Source organism: Poeciliopsis prolifica, unplaced genomic scaffold, assembly GCF_027474105.1.
Source record: "Poeciliopsis prolifica strain line A6 unplaced genomic scaffold, Auburn_PproV2 SCAFFOLD035, whole genome shotgun sequence".
Taxonomy (NCBI): domain Eukaryota; kingdom Metazoa; phylum Chordata; class Actinopteri; order Cyprinodontiformes; family Poeciliidae; genus Poeciliopsis; species Poeciliopsis prolifica.
In genome coordinates, this window is record NW_026562410.1 from 4,165,879 (window position 1) to 4,185,553 (window position 19,675).

General features: G+C 39.8%; 1 protein-coding gene across 2 annotated transcripts in view; it reads left to right on the forward strand.

The window, feature by feature from the left end:
• LOC129374258 (netrin receptor UNC5D-like) overlaps nt 1-19,675 on the forward strand; it is a 195,475-nt gene that overhangs the window by 139,879 nt on the left and 35,921 nt on the right. Inside the window, exons 5-9 of one of the 2 annotated variants that reach the window (XM_055052582.1) lie at nt 11,082-11,262; nt 12,048-12,215; nt 13,987-14,151; nt 14,461-14,493; nt 18,477-18,662. In XM_055052582.1, the coding sequence (XP_054908557.1) occupies nt 11,082-11,262; nt 12,048-12,215; nt 13,987-14,151; nt 14,461-14,493; nt 18,477-18,662 (733 nt within the window). The remainder of the gene's footprint in view (nt 1-11,081; nt 11,263-12,047; nt 12,216-13,986; nt 14,152-14,460; nt 14,494-18,476; nt 18,663-19,675) is intronic. The other variant, XM_055052583.1, reaches the window with a different exon arrangement.

A 19,675-nucleotide genomic window follows, 5' to 3' on the forward strand; every position in this document is an offset into this window, starting at 1 on the left:
CTCAAATCTTCCTGACTTAACCTTCAAAAGTTTCTTTTGAGTTGTCCTGGCATACTCTGACGACGGAGAGCGTCCTCGTCTCGGCTTGCAGGGACAGCGGAGAGAACGACGGATGACAAAATAGTTTTAAAGCCGTCTGCTCCCTGACTAATCGTTCCACGTGAAACACTGTCGAAATAACCGCAAAGACGACTCCAGTTCATTTACACAAATTGTTAATGTAACAGTTTCAGTCTTTAATGCGTAGAAATGCTGCAATTTGAGAATGAGGGCACGCCGACTCGACTATAACCTTTGAAGATTTTATTTAAAGTACTTCTGGTTCTCGAGGAGTAAGAGAGAAGCAAACAGATGGAAAGAAGCCGGCAGAGGGCAAAATGTGAATGATTCATGATGATCTAGTAAATATGCTAATCTCCACGTTACATAATCTGCCAGCATTTAAGAGTATGCAGAATGAGCTCTGAGCTTCTTTGTGTTCAATGTGAAACTTATCTGCTACAGATTCAGACTGACCAAATACAAGCCAACTAAACCAACTAGCTACAGAGTATGCTTTATACTTTGCAACCAGCACATGCAACTGGCTTTGTATAAGTCTCCGTTTCACATGCTAAATCTGTTTGTGATACATTTAAATTTTAAATAGGACATTTAAAAAATGGCACTCTGCAGATGTCGAAGCCTCAAACGAAGCTCTGCCAATTTAGTAGTTTGTATTTCTTCACCTGGTTACACCAGTCCTTACCAACTAACCACATGAATTGCTCAAATGGTTTTACGGCACATATTGTTAGAGATAAATGTTAGGTATTTTCCTCGAACCTACAATAAAATAACCACAGACAACGTATATGAATTAAATATGGTCAGGCTTCTGCAGAAGGAGAAATCCCAATCAACAGCTCCTCCGGGCTGGTCAAAAGAGAGTTCTGATCTGCTTTCACGTGAGCTCCCTCTTTATTGTCAAAGCATCAAACAACAGAGGTCGTAAAACATTTAACACAAACAGACCAACAACTCAGTTCCAGGTGTGATATCTAATTTACAATCTGAGCCCAGTTCAGCTCTGGGTCAAACTGTCACCTAAGACCGGGTAGATAAACACCAGAGAAAACTTTAGGGTCTGAGAACCATAAAGTTTTACTATCTCGCATGAAGACAGTCGTAACCTCCAGGTCAGTTTATACTAAAATCACAATAATACTTTAGACTGAATATAAACTAAAGTAACAACAAAATGATAATATTAAAAAATATCTAACACTAATGTCATTTTTATCTGACATTAGCATTTTAAGATGATCTCTCCTTCTGCCCTATCATGTGGTTACTGTGACACTCTACAAAAAACACGAAACACATACAAGACAAACCTAAGAGTAAATATGGTTTAAAATAAATATGTGGTAAGAAATTACGCTTTTACAAGAAAACCCAAAAGTCACCGTCTGGGTGCTGCGTGGGTACGGCATCTTCCAAAGTTGAGTGGATGTCTGCTTAGACTGAAATTTGAGTAGTGGTGGGAAAAATATTCCTCTGGTAACTTCAGCGAAAGTGTTTCACAATCATTAGTCCCACATTAAACATCCTATTCTAAACCAAGCCTCATTAATCATCACGCCTCCCATCCCAAGTCATCTGAAGTGCTTAAAATGTAATTACGAGGCGACAAACAAAACTCTCTGATATACAACGAAAAGATAAACCACAGGCACAAAAAATACACCTTGGATTATGGAACATGTTGCTGTCAAATTGGGAGGCCTCATTTGTTTAATGTGACGAGTCTTCGTTGGGTCGAGGAAAAAAACGTCATCGATGACTGAGGTAGAGCAGAGTGCAGACATGAGGGAGGGGAAAGGAAGGGCGGTGTGTGTTTAATTGAATCAGATTGTAGAAAAGTCAGCAAATTGCTTTTTAATTGCCTTCATGTTGCTTTCACCTCCCATTTAAATAATTACACATGTAGGTCATTAGAACTCCTCCATTATTTAGACTATTTTACTGTCCCACTATTCATATCCTGATTAATATACATGAAAATATGGTACCTGAATCTTTTCTTTTATGAAAGGCTACTACGGGACTTTTTATTTTATCTTCAAAGCGTTTTGGATTGCCGATGAGTACAATTGTACGAGAGTTGTTTTAGTTCAAATTGACAGTAGTGTAAGAACATCACTGGAATAAAAACAAAGCAAAAACATACAAAAGTAATTCAAACGATAAACAATACAGCCTAAGAAGTTTCTTTTGAAAGTGATATTCTGGATCTCAATGAGACAACCTGTATAATTAAAGGTGAAATAAATAAAAATAATAATAAAGAAGAACATTGTCCAGATAGTAGAATTTGCTTTAAAGCTTTTATTGAGATAAAAGACTGAGGGACACAATATTTCAAATGTTTCTCTCTGACTTATTTCAAACTCTTGCTACAGATATGTGAATTAAAAAGGATGGAGGCTGTTTGGTACACATTAATCCATATATGCTAATGGTTTTAATATTTTCATTGACGGTAATCAAGCAAGCATACATCATTCTTTGAACGCATATTTCCAAAGCCCCCATTTTTGTAGTCTGGCTTTACTATGCACATCCAGCCTTGAACGTTTCCTGAACCATAGGATCGGTAAATCAGTTCAATAGGTCCGGCCTAAACAAAGTAAATAAGGTAAAAGCAGCTTTTTATTCCAAATAAAACAAACTAAATATAAGAATGGGTGGCATTTCTTTAAAATGTCGGCAGACGTTGGTGTACAGCCACACGTTAAACACAGCAAACGAAACAGATTTCACTCACAAACATTCAGATGTCAGGTGTTAAATCTCACGAAACCTCTGGAGGTCAAACGTGAGTCCAGAGTAAACACAATTTCCAATTTTTAACTAAGGAAAACAAAACACAAAAAGACGTCTCTTATGTCCACCAGTCTTTCTGCTGTGCCGTAGCAGTTGTCTTTTCTTCCATGTTTCGGATTCCCCTTTGCTTTCTGATTGGCTACACATTGTTGCCAAGACAATCCAGCATGTTGAATATCCTCAATTTGAGTTTGGAGTAGTCAGGACATCCTACTGGGTCGCTCTTTATTCAGCATACACAGGAGGAATATGTCATAAGACTATCTTTCGAGGCATCATGTCAATATGGGCATCCTTAAGATTATCCAAAGGGGAAGACTGCATCAAAAATCAACTTAATTATCTTGCTGTGTGAAACAGGCTTAAGGCTCTGGGTCTCCAGCAAGCCACACTGACAGCCGTCACCCAGCAATAGAAAGCCATGGAAAAGTGGTGAATCTTCCCAGGAGTGGTACCATTAATCCTGCTCTCCTGCAGAAAATCCTGAAAGGTGACGTCTGACTATCAGTGGTGGACTTCAGCTCAAGAACACTTGCATTATGCAGCAGCACATTGATCCAAAGCACTCAAGCAAGTCCACCTCTGAACAAAAAAAAAACACAAAAGCGAAGCTTCTGCAGTGGCACGATCAACACCTGCAATGCTTTTCAGATCAATCTTATCTGACTGCAGTCGCTTTGGTCATCCTTTTGTTATGACGCAGTATGGAATTTATTCCGACTTCGACTTGGTGAAAATCGGTGTTTCGATCTGATCCGAGGAGATGCGGAAATTCCCCTGTGTGCAAAGATGATACCTTTGCACGGTGCTTCAGGTGGGCCGGTTCTCTCTTTTCAACATCTTCAAACAGCTCGAAGCTGTTGAAAAGAAAGGCGGGGGGGAGAAGGGGGTAGAAAACATCCTCTGTGTAGTTCATGGAGTCCCTACCCACAGTGAACTCTGTCCCGTTTGGCCACTAATGAAGACAAAACGTTTGAGGAAAAGTCTGAGATGGACGGATATGATCGTGTTCCATCTTAATTTGACGACGGCTTTTAATGGCCAACGTCGTGACCTTGACACCTGGCTGGCAGATTTGCCCCGCGGGGCCCGGTCTGCCGGGCGAGGCGAGGTGTTGATCAGCACCCGACCGCTGCTATCTAAGTGGAACAAATTTGCCAATTAAGCAAATCCGTTTCTGTTCCTCCCCAGGCGCAGGGCTTATCAGGCTCATTTGAGTCTGTCCTGTCCCTGCCTTCTCATCAGCATGTGCATCTCTCTATCGCTTCCCCCTCATCCCCCAATACCCCCACCCCCACCCCCACACCCCTCCCCCCCCCCCCCCACCCACCCAGAGGGGAGACTCCAGGTTTGACACAGCATGCATATCCTGCTCTGGGATTATGCTCATCCTGTAGCGAACAAGGAATGGGAGCAGAATGAGATGCATAGATCAAAGCATAAGCATGAAACGGAAAGAAGAAAAAAAAGAAAACTTTGCAGCTGAAAAAGAAATTGTGGATCTAGCTCAGAAAATTGAATTGCGATACACTCAGCAATCACGGAGAAATTAAATTATTTGGTCAGTTTAATTAAGGAAGACAACAATTGATGTTTATTGGTTTAATTAAACTACATCTTTCTGCTGCCATTGTCTTCCACGTTTTATCATGGCGCTCAGATGCTTCTTACAAAAGAGAGAGTTGCAATCAGACACTTTCATTATCAGCCCAAGTAGGGCTAATTATAGCTTTAAATGTATTCCTTCTAATAATTATTTAATTTCCTCTGACACTGACTTTATTTCAAACATAGGACTTTTATGACTAAGCCAGTGCTAAAAAAACAACAAAAAAACACACATTTTATCCTTTCGGGTTCCATCAGCACAAGCTTCCCAGAAGCCTTTGCGAACACCAACCCGTCCGAAATTTGTGCATGCATCAAACAGCCGAACATGACAACACCACAAATAATTTTCCGAGATACGTAGTGTCCTGAACAACTCAGCGGTATTGCAAAAACAGCGAGTGAATGATCCTTAGTGAAGGGCGGATCGATGCGGGGGTGATCACTACTTCTCTCAGACACAGCTCACGGGTTATCAATACCAACTAGATAGATTGATTAGGAGGCAGTCGCTTGAAGTCTGGGTGCAAGATTGGGGCAGATGTAAAAAAAACAACAACAAAAAAAACACATAAATGATGCATTTTGCCTTTGAGGGTGGCAAGAACGCGCTTGTCGCCTCGCTGCCATCATCCTTCAGGCAGGCTGTGTAAACAAAACAATTACATTTCTGGGAATCTGTAAATGTCGCCACTGAATAAAGATGACTTGCGCTGCCTTGCGAAAGTGTGCATACCCCTTGAGCGATTCCCCAATTGGAATTTGATGTGACCGACTGACGCAAAACAGAAAGTAGCTCGGCAGTGGAAAGGAAACGATGGCGATATGAAAATTTTGAATGTGTGACATATATTCATGTTCATCCTCATGCACTGTGGCACACTCCGTACGTTCAAAATCATTTAGTTCGTAAATAAAGACCGTCTGTGTGAGCATCAATGCAGGTGCTGTTGTGGAAAACTTTACAATAGCATCAGGTTTTCAAGCAGCACTTCAAGCTTCTTCAGCATGTTGCTGAAATGCCAAGACTTGGACATCTGCCTAATCTGAAACATCATTAGGCAGCTACTCTGCAAAAACACAAAATATTACCAATTATTTTTGTCTTGTTTCTAGTAAAAATAAGTTTGTACACTTGAAATGAGACAAAACTAACTTGCAAGGAACTTTTTAGACCACTGATAGATTTTTTACTTGCATCTAGACATTTTTTATTTTCATAAGTAAAATAATCTGCCTTTCTTTTATTAATGCTAAAGAACTATTGACTTAAAACAAGCTTCTGTGTCTTGGTGAAAGGTTGCTTTTGTTTTATTTTAAAAAACTAGAACCTGAGCCAGAAGTACTTGGTGGAGATTCTGTGTTTTTACAGTGCATGAACCATGGTGCCTTTGGAGGAGCACCAGAGATCTGCAGACCATGTGGAGCAATCTGTTGATAGGATGACGGTTGCTTAATCCAATAAATCAGTGCAAATAAAGCAACAGGAAAATGTATTGTGAGTTGTTCATTGCATCATTTTATACAGCTTTGTGTTGGTCTACCAAAACACAAGTTGCATCATTTATGTTTTGAGTTTGGACTTTAAATAGCACGCACATTATTGTCTTTGCACAATGGATTTAATTCAGATCAGGTGTAAATGTAGAAAAAAAAGATCAGCGACACGGTTTCCTGGCTATTTGTTTTTGCGTCATTGTCAGAAAGTAGACATGCATATTTTGTCAGAGGCCATTTTTGAGTCTGAAAGAAATTCCTTTGGTGGTATTACCTGCTAAGTGTTTAAATGCATTAAATTCGCACAACCCAGGCGTTAAATTCAGTTCCTGTCAAGTTCAATTCCAGCGTTTTTCCATGAATATGCATCTTATCTGAAGACAAGAATAAAAGGGTCGGAGGTTAAACTCCAGCGTCTTTTACTCCTCCATCAAGATTAATAAGATGTCGGAAAATGGTTTTTAGTTTAGCTGCTTTTTGCTATGAATGGAAACACATCTCCAATTTAATCCCTTGGATGCTAACTTTAAGAAATAAAAGCCATACTATTATGCTTATAAACTTGCAAATTGTTGATAGCAATATCCCATTTGATTACCTTTTCCCCTGGTACATTGTAGAAAGATTTTTTTATTTTTTAATCTAGCCTTACAATAAAGAGTATAACACCCAATTAGATGTATGAATCTTCCTTTAAATGTCATTTTTTGCTTGATCACTACCTAAGTAAACATACGGCCATGTTGAAAAATGCGGTTTTGGTTTCATGTCTGCTTGTTTCCGAGAGCAGGTGTCGAATACGGAAATGAAAGAGGTGGAATGTTTCTTCATCATGATTAAAACTTGGTTAAGGTAAAAGATCGAAGATAAACTAGTTCTGTACTTGAAGACGACAAAGTCCCTTTGAAGAGTATTCACACCCCTTAAGCATTTCCTTATGTTGTTACATTAGAGGCACAAACTTCAATTGGTATTTTAAGTGATAGAGCCTCCAAAAAAATCAATGCTTAGGTGTGAATTGGAAGGAAAACGATACATGGTGTTCAAAATGTAAAAAAAAACAAAAGTCCGACCTAGAAAGTGTGTTTTGTCTTTGTATTCAGACCCTCTGAGTCACGTGTGTCAAAGTCAAATCCGGCCCGCCATAGCGTTTTATGTGGCCCTCTATATTCTAGACCAAACATTAAGTCTGCTTAAACATTATGTCATTAATCAAATTGATGCAGTTTTTCTCTGTTTACTACCAAATTGTATCAGTCACTACAAAAACTAAACCAAAAAAACAGGAAAAAAAAAAACATGGGTGGAGGATTTAAGCACTGCTTTGATATATAAGGCCTTCTGACGGTCCAGTTCAACCCACCAACGCTGTTTAGTGAGTGCTGAAAGGTCCAAAGAAACATCCTGTAAAACTAAAACGCTAAATTAAACCCACATGATGAAAGACTTCCTCAGCCTTCAAAGGCAAAAAAAAGAAAAAGCACCCAGTTGTGACAACGTGACTCTTGATTTATCGATTTTCTGACTTCTATATTCTTTTTCTTATCAAGGGTTTTGGGAAAAAAGCAAAGCAATCTCCAAGTTCAGTGGTTCTTGTTAAATTCCTCTGGCAAATGGACACCCACTTCCACCCACATGCCGCCACCCCCCGGCCCCCGCCCCCACCGCGCCAATGCACCAACACATGGAGCTCCCAGCGGGGGCGGAGTTTTAATCCCCGAACACATGGCCATAAATCAAACCCCGTCCTCACGCTCCGGCTCGTCCCTCTCAATGAACAGCTCATGCTAGTGGCACATTAATAGCAATTTACAGAGCCAGTCATGCGAGGAAGGGAGCATCAACAGAGCGTCTTTTATTTTGTAATTCCTTATTACTTTCACTCGGTGCACGGACAATGAATTGGTAACGGTAGTGGATGTGACCTACCTACTACATCACTCACTCCGGGTTGTTGTCAGCAATGTGCTTCCTTTCTTACAAACTACTTATTTTGCAATTACTGCAAAATGGACCCCATCTCGTCTTGATAAATGTAAACTATTTCTGGTATTTTCTTTCTTTTTTATGACCGAGGTTAAAATTGACGTACAGTCTTTTTTTTCCCCCCTTTCAGATTTTATTGTTGTTCTTTTACTTTTTAAACACAGAAATGTTTCAGCTCTTCACGTATAGTTAGAGTGAATATAAAAAAGCTGTTTCTATGTTTTAATGTTCGCTGGAGCATTAATCATCTGAGGTTGATATGCTCAGTTATTAGAGAGGGGGGAAAACTCCTCAAACCACATCCAGAAAACTTCCGGTAATTGATGAAATAAACCTGAAAATCTGCAAAGTTTCACTCAAATCCTTAAAATAACATTCTGCGCCATGGTCTTCAAACTACTTCCTGTTGTCGTCTTCTTTGTGGTTGCACCAGTGGCAGCATCCGGTTGTTGATCATCTGACTCGTGTGACTCTGACACACAAAAAGAAAAAAGTTTCCATTGCAGTTTTGCAAAATAAACCAATTTTGATACCACCAAATTAAGAAATTCCTCATCCTGGCTCCGAAACATTTGATCAAAAATGGAAAAATACTGCTACTGATGGAAAAAGAAACTCACTTCCAATTATTGCAAACGCTTGATGGCAGCATGGCGGTGCAACCTGCTAACAGGTTTAGGGGGTTATTACTTTTTCACTCAGGGTCAGCTGGTTTAAAATAGCTGTTTTTCCCTCAGTAAAAGAAAGTTAAGAGTAAGAACCGTTTCCTATGTTAAATTTACTCCGGATATATTTGGGTGAAATGAACAATTTGCTTAATCATCTGAAACTTGCAATAAAAACCAGCCGAATAAATTGAATTTTTTATGACACTGTCAATAAAGTTTAGAGATACATTTGAAGGTGTCATTAAAAACATTTCAGTAGAAGAAGGTCCTTGACAGCTTTGCTCAGAAATAAGAAGTAAACTGTGAAATTACCACAGTAAAGTCAGTAATTGGAGTTAGCTGTTTATTTTGGCTAAACTTCCCCCGCAGCATAAAGTGTATGATACTTGGTAAGCTATGAGTTAAAGTGAATAATAAATTAGTCCAACTTTTTACTTTAGTAAATATTCCAGGCATATATTAGGAGCTTGATAAACAGTCTGCATCACATTAGTAGATAAATAAATAGAAAAAACACAACATTCCTTTATGTGAGGGTCATTCTAAAATCTGACGCCAGTGACACTTTCCAAAGAAGAACTGGAAAGTTGACAACAAAATTATAGAAAATTTGTGTAAAACACTCGGTGGAAGATTAATCACCAACAAGTCGTGATAATTTGGAGCTGAAAGCACATTCCAATTAGTCCTTCGGAAAGAGAGAAATAATGAGGAGGGAGGAGGTCACGCTGCTGTCAAAAAGTGAAAATTGCTCAAAATTTTAGGAATATTGCCTATCAAAGTAAAATCTGAAACAATTTTGGGATTTTGTCAAGCAAAAAAAAAAAAAAAAAGAAAAAACAGAGAAAATCAGTAGTGAATGGCTGTAATCTCCCAAGTATTGAGCCATTACAGACAACCTGTGGTGAAAATCACTGCTAGTCTCAGAAAACACAAATTCAAAGTTGCAAACACACCATGCAAAGATTCAAAACACACAAAAAGTTCATCTTTTAAAGTTGACCAAGGAAGCAAAACGAAAATTCAAAGACTGCTTCTTGAATCTGGTGTTTCAAAACTTGAAATTCTTTTGCGTCCTATGAAACCCTGGGCATATGGGATGGGTGTTTATCTAGATGGCACAATTAATGCTGAATGATATCCGGAGCAACATGTGCTTCCATCAAAAGAACAATCTTTGTCTCACCTAGAAACCTTAATCTGCATGCGTCACAACGGCAGAGCTTTGTTTTCGGCTCAGCTGGTCTCTTTTCAAAGTTCTGACTTGTCGTCCACTGGAAACATCGAAAACAAAGTACTCGACAAAGGGGGCCCTCCAAGGCCGCGGCGCTCAAATCTCGAAGCAAACATCAATAGACGAAGGTTTTGCTTTTAACACTCCGGGCAGCGGGTCTCTTCACTTCTCAAAGCTTACAGAAATGATGCAAGGCGTTGGTAAACATCCCTACATCACTTATTTTTCTTTCTCTGTCAGTAACATCATCTGACAGTCTTTTTGAGACTTGGATATCATTGCATTCTTGCTTATATTTTGTTCTCCTGCAGCATTTCCTTATTATTTTGAAGGAGCATAGTACAGTACAACAAGCTCTACCATTCAAAATTAGCATCTTAACATAATTAACCTTCCAAAGCATCATGTAAATTGATATAAATTGTAAAAAACTGCCTGTTTTGCTCACTGTGCTCACTTGCATCAAGTTGATGGAATAATCACAGCGTGTCTGAGTGAGTTCAGGCTCTGATACATCTGCCGAACGTTGACAGATAAACACCATGTCATCCTTAACAGCTAAAAATGGTTCTGGGTTGTAACTCAAGAGTTGTGACCCACTTTGTCGCATGTCTATAGGCACAAAACAAATGATTTGTGAAAAGTAAGGAAGCAACTTTTGTTTTTCAGTTTTTTTACTACGGTTTTTAACTTCCCTGTGCTTGGCGGTGACATCATCATCAGTCTTTTACAAAAAAAAAGTAAGGTATAAAAAACTAGCATTATTTACTTGATGGGAATTGAAGAATTTAGTAAGAATGTAGAAAAAAAATAAACTCAAAACGTAATCAAAGGTTGAAAATTTGAGTGTGAGATTACGCTGGTGCCTTTGAAAACTTAATCTAATTTCCCGCTTATTTTTACACGTCTTATCAGGGCTGCCGTGGTGAGTGCGACTCGGAGCCGAGTGCAGCAGCAGGAAAGAGAGCAGCTTGCTCCAAAATACTAATCAAAATCACACACTTATACAACAGGCTTCCATAATAACATATGATAAAACAAAAGGCGCGTGTCGCTCTTATCTCGACGTAATCCTCCTGAGAAATCTCACATTAGAGAGCCCCCAGGATTGCGGCGTTTCATCAGCTCGTGGAAAAGTTGCTAACACAGGAAGTGCACCTCCTCTCGTACTTGAAGTGCTACAAAAAGGAGCAATCTGATTCGTTCTTCTTTCTTTGCAGGTGGAATGGGTGAAAAACGAGGAGCCTCTGAAAGTTGGCGCCGACGGCGTGATCGGTAAAAAGGGCGACCATGAGCTGATCGTCTCGGAGGCCCGCCTCTCTGACTCCGGCAACTACACCTGTGTTGCCAGCAACATTGTGGCCAACAGACGCAGTGCCACGGCTATGGTTGTCGTCTACGGTAAGATGTGAAAGTGAAACGCAGTGCAGCAGCGTAGAACAATAAATGATTTGCAATACGTGGAATGAAAGCAGTGGTAAATCGAATGTCAATCTCTCATTGCTATGGTGTCAAATTGCCTCCTATATACTGAACAGACACCACTGGAAAGTGGTCCTTTTTGGACTCTTGAGTCTTGTGAGCGGCTTATCATCACTGACCAGCGTTAAGCATGGAGGCAGTCACAATATTTACAGGAGTCTTATTATTCATGATTGAAAAGCAGCTGCCATGAGGTCAGTGACACTTCGCAGCTTATTTGTGCCTGCATTAAATCCCTTTTTCAAAGCACTTTATGCAGCTACAGGCAAGCAAACAATGTTCTCGGGCTTTTAATAGGCCAGTGCAGAGTGAAATTACAATGTCACGCCTGCATCGAGCTTCTTTGACTAAAGCAAGGCATTGATTAGTGTTTCCATGCCCATTTCACCGACCTCATACTTTATTTTATTCAGCGAGAGCATTAAGCTGCAGTGGGAACATATCTGATTCTTTCCCGCTATGGCGGCTTGCTGAAGACCATCAATTATTAAGTTCCATAAAGCTAATGAAGGGCTCTGACAGGCCTACCATTGGCAATGTTTAGCAGTGGAACAATAGCGTTTGCTTCCCTTTTTTCCCCCCTTGTGACAGCAAATTAGCAGGTTAGTCAAACGGCCTGCATTGCGTCGGAAAGGTTGTGATGTCGTACACGAAACATGAAACAGCGTTGACTGCTCTCCCGTTTGAATCTCGGTTGCACTCAGTGAACGGAGGCTGGTCGTCGTGGAGCGACTGGTCGGCCTGCAACGTGCGCTGCGGGCGGGGCGTGCAGAAACGATCGCGGACCTGCACCAACCCGGCGCCTCTCAACGGCGGAGCCTTCTGCGAGGGCATGTCGGTGCAGAAGAGCACGTGCAACACCGTGTGTCCAGGTGAGAGCAACGCGTTGCCGTGCGCTGCAGCAGGCCCGGGAAAAGCTGCACTCGCATTAAATCACAGATCAGGATTATTAAAATCTTTGGGCAGGTCGGGCTGGATTGGACTGTTCGTCTTACCAGCAGCTCGGCGTTCTGCTGGGAATCTCTTGGATTCTGGCAGATGCTGTGCTTCTACAAAAATTACACACCTCGACTTTGTTGCCGAGCAACCCCACAAGTGGATCAGGCAACACAGCAAAAAAAAAAAAAAAAAAAAAAGGCTCTAAATCTCAAAACTCTCTAGTTCCCCATCCGATCAAGCATCTGTGTGACTCACTGGAACAAATGTAATCCACAGGAGCCACGCCCTGCGTCCACTGTGGATCCACAAGATCAAATGTTCTCTGGCATCAGTGTCAAAAACAAGAAGGCTTTCATCCGGAGAAAGAACGTGTTGGTTTGCTTTTAGGACTCCAACTTTGACATTTGCCTGGAGTTATTTATCATGATTGAATTAGGCTCAGCTCTTCTGCCCAGGGACTGATGTGATCAAACAGAACCGAGAAGCAATAAGTTCCTCAAAGTTTTCAAAGAAAAGGTAAAAGTCATCAAAGTTTTCTGGGTTTTAATATGCTGTTGCCACATATGTAGATGAGCTTAAAAGACAAGAATAAAGACAATGAATAGACACGGTAAACAGCATTTAAAGCTTTAAAGAGATTGATTGAAACTGCCTATGTAAAGGGACATTTTGAGCCACGTTAACATGAAGGTTGAAAATATTTTTGCTGAAATGTTTCTGGTCGATCAGCGCTGTTATTTTGGTCTGGAAAAAAAAATTTAAGAAATTACTTATTTATTAAATGCTACTTTTTGGGCTGCAAGTTAAACAGCTCACAGTTTTAACTTGTCCTTAAAGGCAAGATGGTCTCAAAACACTGATAAAGGAAACCAAGTAAGCCAGTTTATTTAAATATGTTTATTTTAATCACAAATCATCGAAATAAGTTTATTCTAGTTCATTTCAGTTGTTAAAGTTAAACACACGTAAATAAGTTACGTTTGACTAACCTCTCTCTGTTATTTATGACCAATTAACACAGTTGTTTTTTACGTTGCCACTCCATTCTCTTTTTTCAGTGCAATAAAAGCAAACAAAGAGAAATACTCTCTTACACAATAGGATGGTGGTTTAAACATCTTTGGGCAGCTTTTGGCCTGTGTCTGAAACCGAAAGCACAATTAAAACGAACAAATCTGGAAAACACAGATGACTGGCCAGAACAGAGGAACATCTTCCGACTTCATCCCAAACTGTATGATTTCAACCACTGTACGGTTTGGGAAAAAAAAAAAAACATCTATCACATTCAATCAAACAGGCTATCAGGGACGCCAGCGCTCTCACTCTTGGGAGGAATTCGTTCTCATGTCTGGAGACATAAAAAGGGTTCATGAGATCAGCGGGAGGAAGGGAGCTTGCAGAACATTTGGAGGCGGGAAGGAGACTTGATTGGATGTGGCACAAACAGAGTCTCTGTGCTCCCAGTCGAGAAGACTCCCAAAGTATTTTGACAGGCCGTTGCGAGTATGGCAGCGGTTACTTTAAAAGTGTTTCCCTTAAAGAATCAAACAACTTTTGAGAGAGTCATCTTGGAGTAGAATCTGTTCTCACACAGCCTTATTCTTCTGTGCATTGCATTTGCATTTGCTCATCTGTGCTCTGTCGATTACTTATGCTGGTGATATGTATTTTTTTCTTCTCCGCCTGTGTTTTGCCGCTCAGTCGACGGAGGCTGGGGGGAGTGGAGCGAGTGGTCCGTGTGCAGCTCCGACTGCGACAGGCAGCGCGCCAGAGAGTGCACGGCTCCAGAGCCCAAACATGGAGGACGACTCTGCGAAGGCGCGGCTTCGGCAGCGGAAAACTGCACGGGCGGCCTCTGCACTCAGAGTGCGTAACATCATCTGCTTATGAAATAAAAAAACAGGCAGTTGGGGATCATTACTGTCTGTAAGCATGATGCTTAGAGACTGTGTCATTATACATTAAATGTTTATCGTCTTTGGCAGAGCAGGCTGGATCATGATCATTATAATCATGCTCATTACCAACACCCTCATCCGTCTTCATTATTCATCCACTTGACTTACATTAAGCACAGTGTGTTCAGGCCGGGACGCATGCACAAGTAGCGACTGAATGAACCGACGCTCCAGACCTGCTGCAAACTCTGAAACGAATTTCTTTGTCTGCCTGCAGATCGGAAGTTGCTCCATGACGCAAAGCCTCAGGGTGAGTTTTTCCCTCATGCCATCCAAACTTCCAAATCAATTTTTAAACTGCTAATGTCGACTCCACTCACTGACAAAATGTGCATCTGACAGATTACAGTATTTTACTAAGTGCATCCTTTTAACTCATTCATTTAGAGTCTGAAATCGTTGCCCGAAGTTAACGATATATTGGATTACGACCGTACAGACTGCTTCACTGGTCCTCTGAGGAAATTTTGGAATCACTTATTCACGTTGTAAAGAAACGTCCAATTAACCAGAATATAGAGCTAATAAGAAAATCAGCCAAAGAAAGATTAGTTCAAACAGATTGAGCTTTAAAAAATAGATCTAAAGGAGCATTTTAAAACGTTCCTGTTTCTGCTTACGCTCCGTTCTGTTTACTTCTGCTGTCAGAACCTCAATCAAGAAATAATACATATACAAAGTTTCAACAACTTCAGGATGCAATTAAAAAAAAAAAAGTCACGTTTGCCAGTTTTTTTTTCCCTGAATTTGCCAGGGCAACAACCCCTGGCATCACAAGCTAATAGTAATTTGTTTTTCTGCATTCACATTCTAGTGAGGCATAAAGTAACCAATTTCCTTATGTGTGAAGAGTTATTATAATACTGACTGCCAGAAGTGCAAATACAACTCTCATTGCTACAACTGTCTCTTTATTTATAACTCAGAACAATGATTTCAAATGTTGAGGTTACGGTTGTTCATAAATGTTTTTCTCTTCTCTCTGCTGTAAAAGTTCTAGTTCAAATCTGACCCAAAACTTAGTCCACAGAAAAGTCTGAGTGAATTTTATCGACAATAATCAAAATGTAAGATTTGACCAGCAGTTTTACACCGGGATCGGCATTCAGTTCAGACTCTGTGAGGGAGATGGGTTGATCTGAACAGGAAGTAATGCACAATCAGGAAACGGTGAGTTACCAGGTAGACTGGGGCCTCCGAATCGATCCTCCTCAGAGTCTTGGACCTCCATCGACTTGAAACCTCTGTGAATTGACAATAGAGGATTGGAGATTGTTCTCTTATCGGGGAATGTTTCGCCCGCGGGACCGTACAGAGGAGCATTGGTTTTACAGTGGAAATCATGGCAGGACAAGGAAAGTCTACACACCCCTTTTTGTTCTTTTTTTTTTACAAACAGTAGTACTGTTTGGACATTTCTCATTATTATATTCTTGAGAACCATAGCTTTAACATATTTTCCATGTTGATTTAAATTATTTTAAATGCTGCATTTAGTAGCTATGTTTAGGTATTTTGTACAGTCAGTCAAGTCTTTAAACATAAATAGACAAGCATTCATAACATCTTTTGACGTGTGCTTTAGAATGATGTGAAACCACTCTGCACACTAAATGCTAATGCAGAGCCATTTTTTTCTCGCTCCAAATGTAAGACGTAATTTTTTCTTTTTCGCAATTTTGCTAAGCTATAATCATCCATGAATGTGTTCAACAGACTCAACATTGGATCCCTGCCATTCTGCTTCTGGATCCTACTGGGATTATTATGAGCAACAGTTTTAGTTGGCCAGGAAATTACTGTCATCAGGACTTTTTTTGGACCACATGTAATCATTAATAAGACTTAATCCAATTTTACCCATTGTCATCAGTCTTTGCCCTTAATCCTAAATTTCGAAGGGGTGCGATTTCCCAGTTGTTTCTCAGTAGTAGGCGGAGGACGGAGGATTCATGGATTACTTGGGGGGTTTTTTTGTGCGACACTTGAAAAATGAAGAGGTTGTAAGTCTGTTCACAAATGCACCAAATGTTTTGATTATTTCCTTATATAAGATATTTTAATCAAGCAATAATCACTACACTCTCTGATCTTAATATTTTCTGTATGTAATCATCATCATTCACTGTCATTATTTGGCAAAAACAAAGTAAAAGTTGTTTCTGCCTGTGCATTATGAAAAATTTGAATATTAATAGGTTTTTTTAATTTTTTTGAAGATTCAAAAAACACTGCAATAGTGGACAATAGTAGAACATCTCTTCATTTAAAATATTTTTAAAGAAACACTTTATCATATTTGGCATTACATCGTTATATTTTGTCTTCGGAATAATATTAAAAAGAAATAACACACGGTCGAGTTTGCAACAGTATTGATAACCATTTATTCAAGACATGCAGACATATTTTTTTCCCCCACAAGGAATCAATAACAGATGGTTAAGCAGAGGAGCATCCCAAGTCCCAGTGCAATCTATCTGAATTTAGCACCTATACTGTTCTATACTGTGGGTTGAGGTTTAGATCCCATCAACAAGACCAGTTTCCATTGGATGACAATGGGAAACTGGGCTGAACTGTTTCGCTACACAATTCCAAAAAGTGTTTTTTCTTCCTTGAAAAGTGTGATACTGATCATATTTGAAAGTCAAAAAGAAGAATACAATAAATATTATATGAACTGAAAAGTTCTGTTAAATGAGAAATGTAAAAGATTTTTTTTCTTTTGTTTGTTTTTTTGGGGTGTTTTGTGCTTCAATAAGCATCATAGACCTGGCAGTGCTCACATTAAGAAGAAAATTAATAAAAACATACACAGCCAATGTCATACTTTAGATTAAATAAAGTTAACTTGTTATTACAGGAACTTCCAACGAGGGCAAATTATGACTTACTGATGAAACATATAACATAGATGGTAATATATTGATGCAAATTAGCATGTTTCAGCTGTAATTTAAAACAAAAGGAAATATATATATATATATGTCAGTGATGCGTGAAAATTGACTTGAATGTGGAACTGGGTGTTTTAAGTGTTTAAATAGGTGCTTTTCCTGACTAATTATGCCTCAGCTTGATTGTTAAAACATAGCATGCGCACCACAATTGTGGCATTGTGAAGAATATAGACTAACATATGAAATATAGCCCCAGATTAGTCTAACAAATAAATCCCTTTAATACATGTGAATCTGAAAAATAACTCCCAGTGGAATCCTCACGTTTTAAATTGAGACAATTCACTGATGCTCTAAATCTTTCTGACATTTATTTGCCTTGTAGGGTAAATAACTAAGCAGGCTGCTGTTAAAAGCAGCATTTAAAGCATCTTGTATCAATACGCGTAGCTCCCCTTTAATAAATCTCTTAATTTTGACTTCGTCCGGTGTGGCATGCCGGGTCACACCTGTCGGTGGATATCCACTGCAAAGTCACTGGTTTATGCTTAATTGCTGTTTAGGGAAAAGAGGAATTTGCTGCAGTGTCATTTTGATCCATACGGAGCCAGAAGCTCGTGTTCTCCTTACTTGTCCTTTAACAACAATCACTATTTCCATTTGTCACCAGCGGTAAGAAAAATGCATTCAGGCTTCCGTAACTTTCCTGAGCCCTCAATTAACCTGCCACTATGGCTGCTAATACCGCTTTGCATATTTTGTCAATTTTCTTCCCTTTGAGCTTCAGGCTACTTAGAGGATTTCTCAGCATGTCCTGTTTTTAGCAAAGATCTCATTATCTTTCAAGAACAAGCTAGCAGCTTCTGTTTTCTCCCCGCTCCTTTTCTTTGTGGAGTTGGACGCCGCAATACTGGCGGGAGCAGATAGAGCGTAATCGTCGCCGATGAGCTAATTTAATGAATTGGTTTTGTCACATTATCCCAGTGGAAAGCAGAGAGCCTCCAACACCAGAGCCAAGCAGTGTTTGAAATGACAGTCAGGTGTTGGGTTGATTATAATCGCCTTTCTTCCGAGGTTCCTCATTAGTAGTCTTAACTCTGCAGAAAGGAACAATAAAATTGTGTATCAGGATAGGAAACAAAAAGGCTCTCATGTAGTTTGGAACAGAGGTAGATTTGCCTCCCACCGACTTCCACAACTTTAATATTCTTTCGCAACGCGGATTCTTGGGCTTCTAAGGGAAGAAGCTGCTTCTGTTGTCCTAATTAGACACAATAACATTTCCCAGACTGCGACAGAAGTTCTAACTTTTCCCTTCTAACCTTCGAAGGAGTGGAAAGAACCAGTGATGTGGCCCTGTACTCAGGCTTGGCTGCGGGAGTGGTGACCGTGGTGCTGCTGATCGTCGTCGTCACTCTGTATCGGCGGAGCCAAAGTGAGTACGGGGTCGATGTCATCGACTCCTCTGCCCTCACTGGGGGCTTCCAGTCTTTCAGCTTCAAGACGTCTCGTCAAGGTAAGCCAGTGACCGAGTCTCGCAGGGATAAGTCAGCTCAAACTAAACCTTCACCTACGAGACTTCCACTGTCAGATGCAGATTTTTTTTTTTTTTACCAGCTCTGTTTTAGATTTTACCTCCAAATTCCAACTTGCTTTCCGAGAACGAGACACGCAAACTTCTGAGGGTGAACCAGTCTACATGACATGTTCCAAAATAACACTTTGAAACCTCTTAGATTTATTTTATAGCCACTTAAAATAAGCAGAGATATGTATCAAACCTTGGGTTGGCTAGTTTTATTCATGGAGTTAGGGTCATTGTCAGTGATTCAATTGGACAAAAATGGCCTAGTCAAAGTACACTCTAAAATTTGATTTAAAAAAAAGGCATCAAATTTTTGAATAGCCGTCAGTATGGCTGATTTTGCCTAACTCCTCCATAGATATGCACAAAACTCAGTGCCAGTTTTCACATGGTTGATGTCACCTTTTGCCACCAAGGGTGACCCACTAGTTGTCATATTTAGGGTCAATTACTTTTTACACAGATCTTTGTCTGTGTAAACTTTGACAACATATGCTTCTCTATTGATCGCGAAATTGCACAATTTTATATTTCAAAAATAAGTTTGCTTAATGCAAACACGCCAATTGACTTTTCTGTCCCACTTGTTACCTAACTTTTCAGAAATCAGGAGAGTAAATAAGGAAATTAGTGGAAAATACAGCAAAATTATACATTTTATGACTTCAACATGTGATCCATAAAAATAAAATCCACGCAGTCATCTAGTATGCTAGCTGGTTTTATGGTTTGAATGAACCATAAACAAAAGAAAAACCCTCCAATCAAATTTGTTTTGTTCCTCATAAATAAAGTGAGAGCATATTGCATTCTGAATGTCATTCATTGGCTGCATGGACATTGTAAAAGGATGCCATTTCCCTTCAAATAGCAGAAGAACACAAAAGTTGAGAGAGAAAAGACAGAAAAATGTCACTCTTGCAGATTGGCTTTGTAAGAAACAA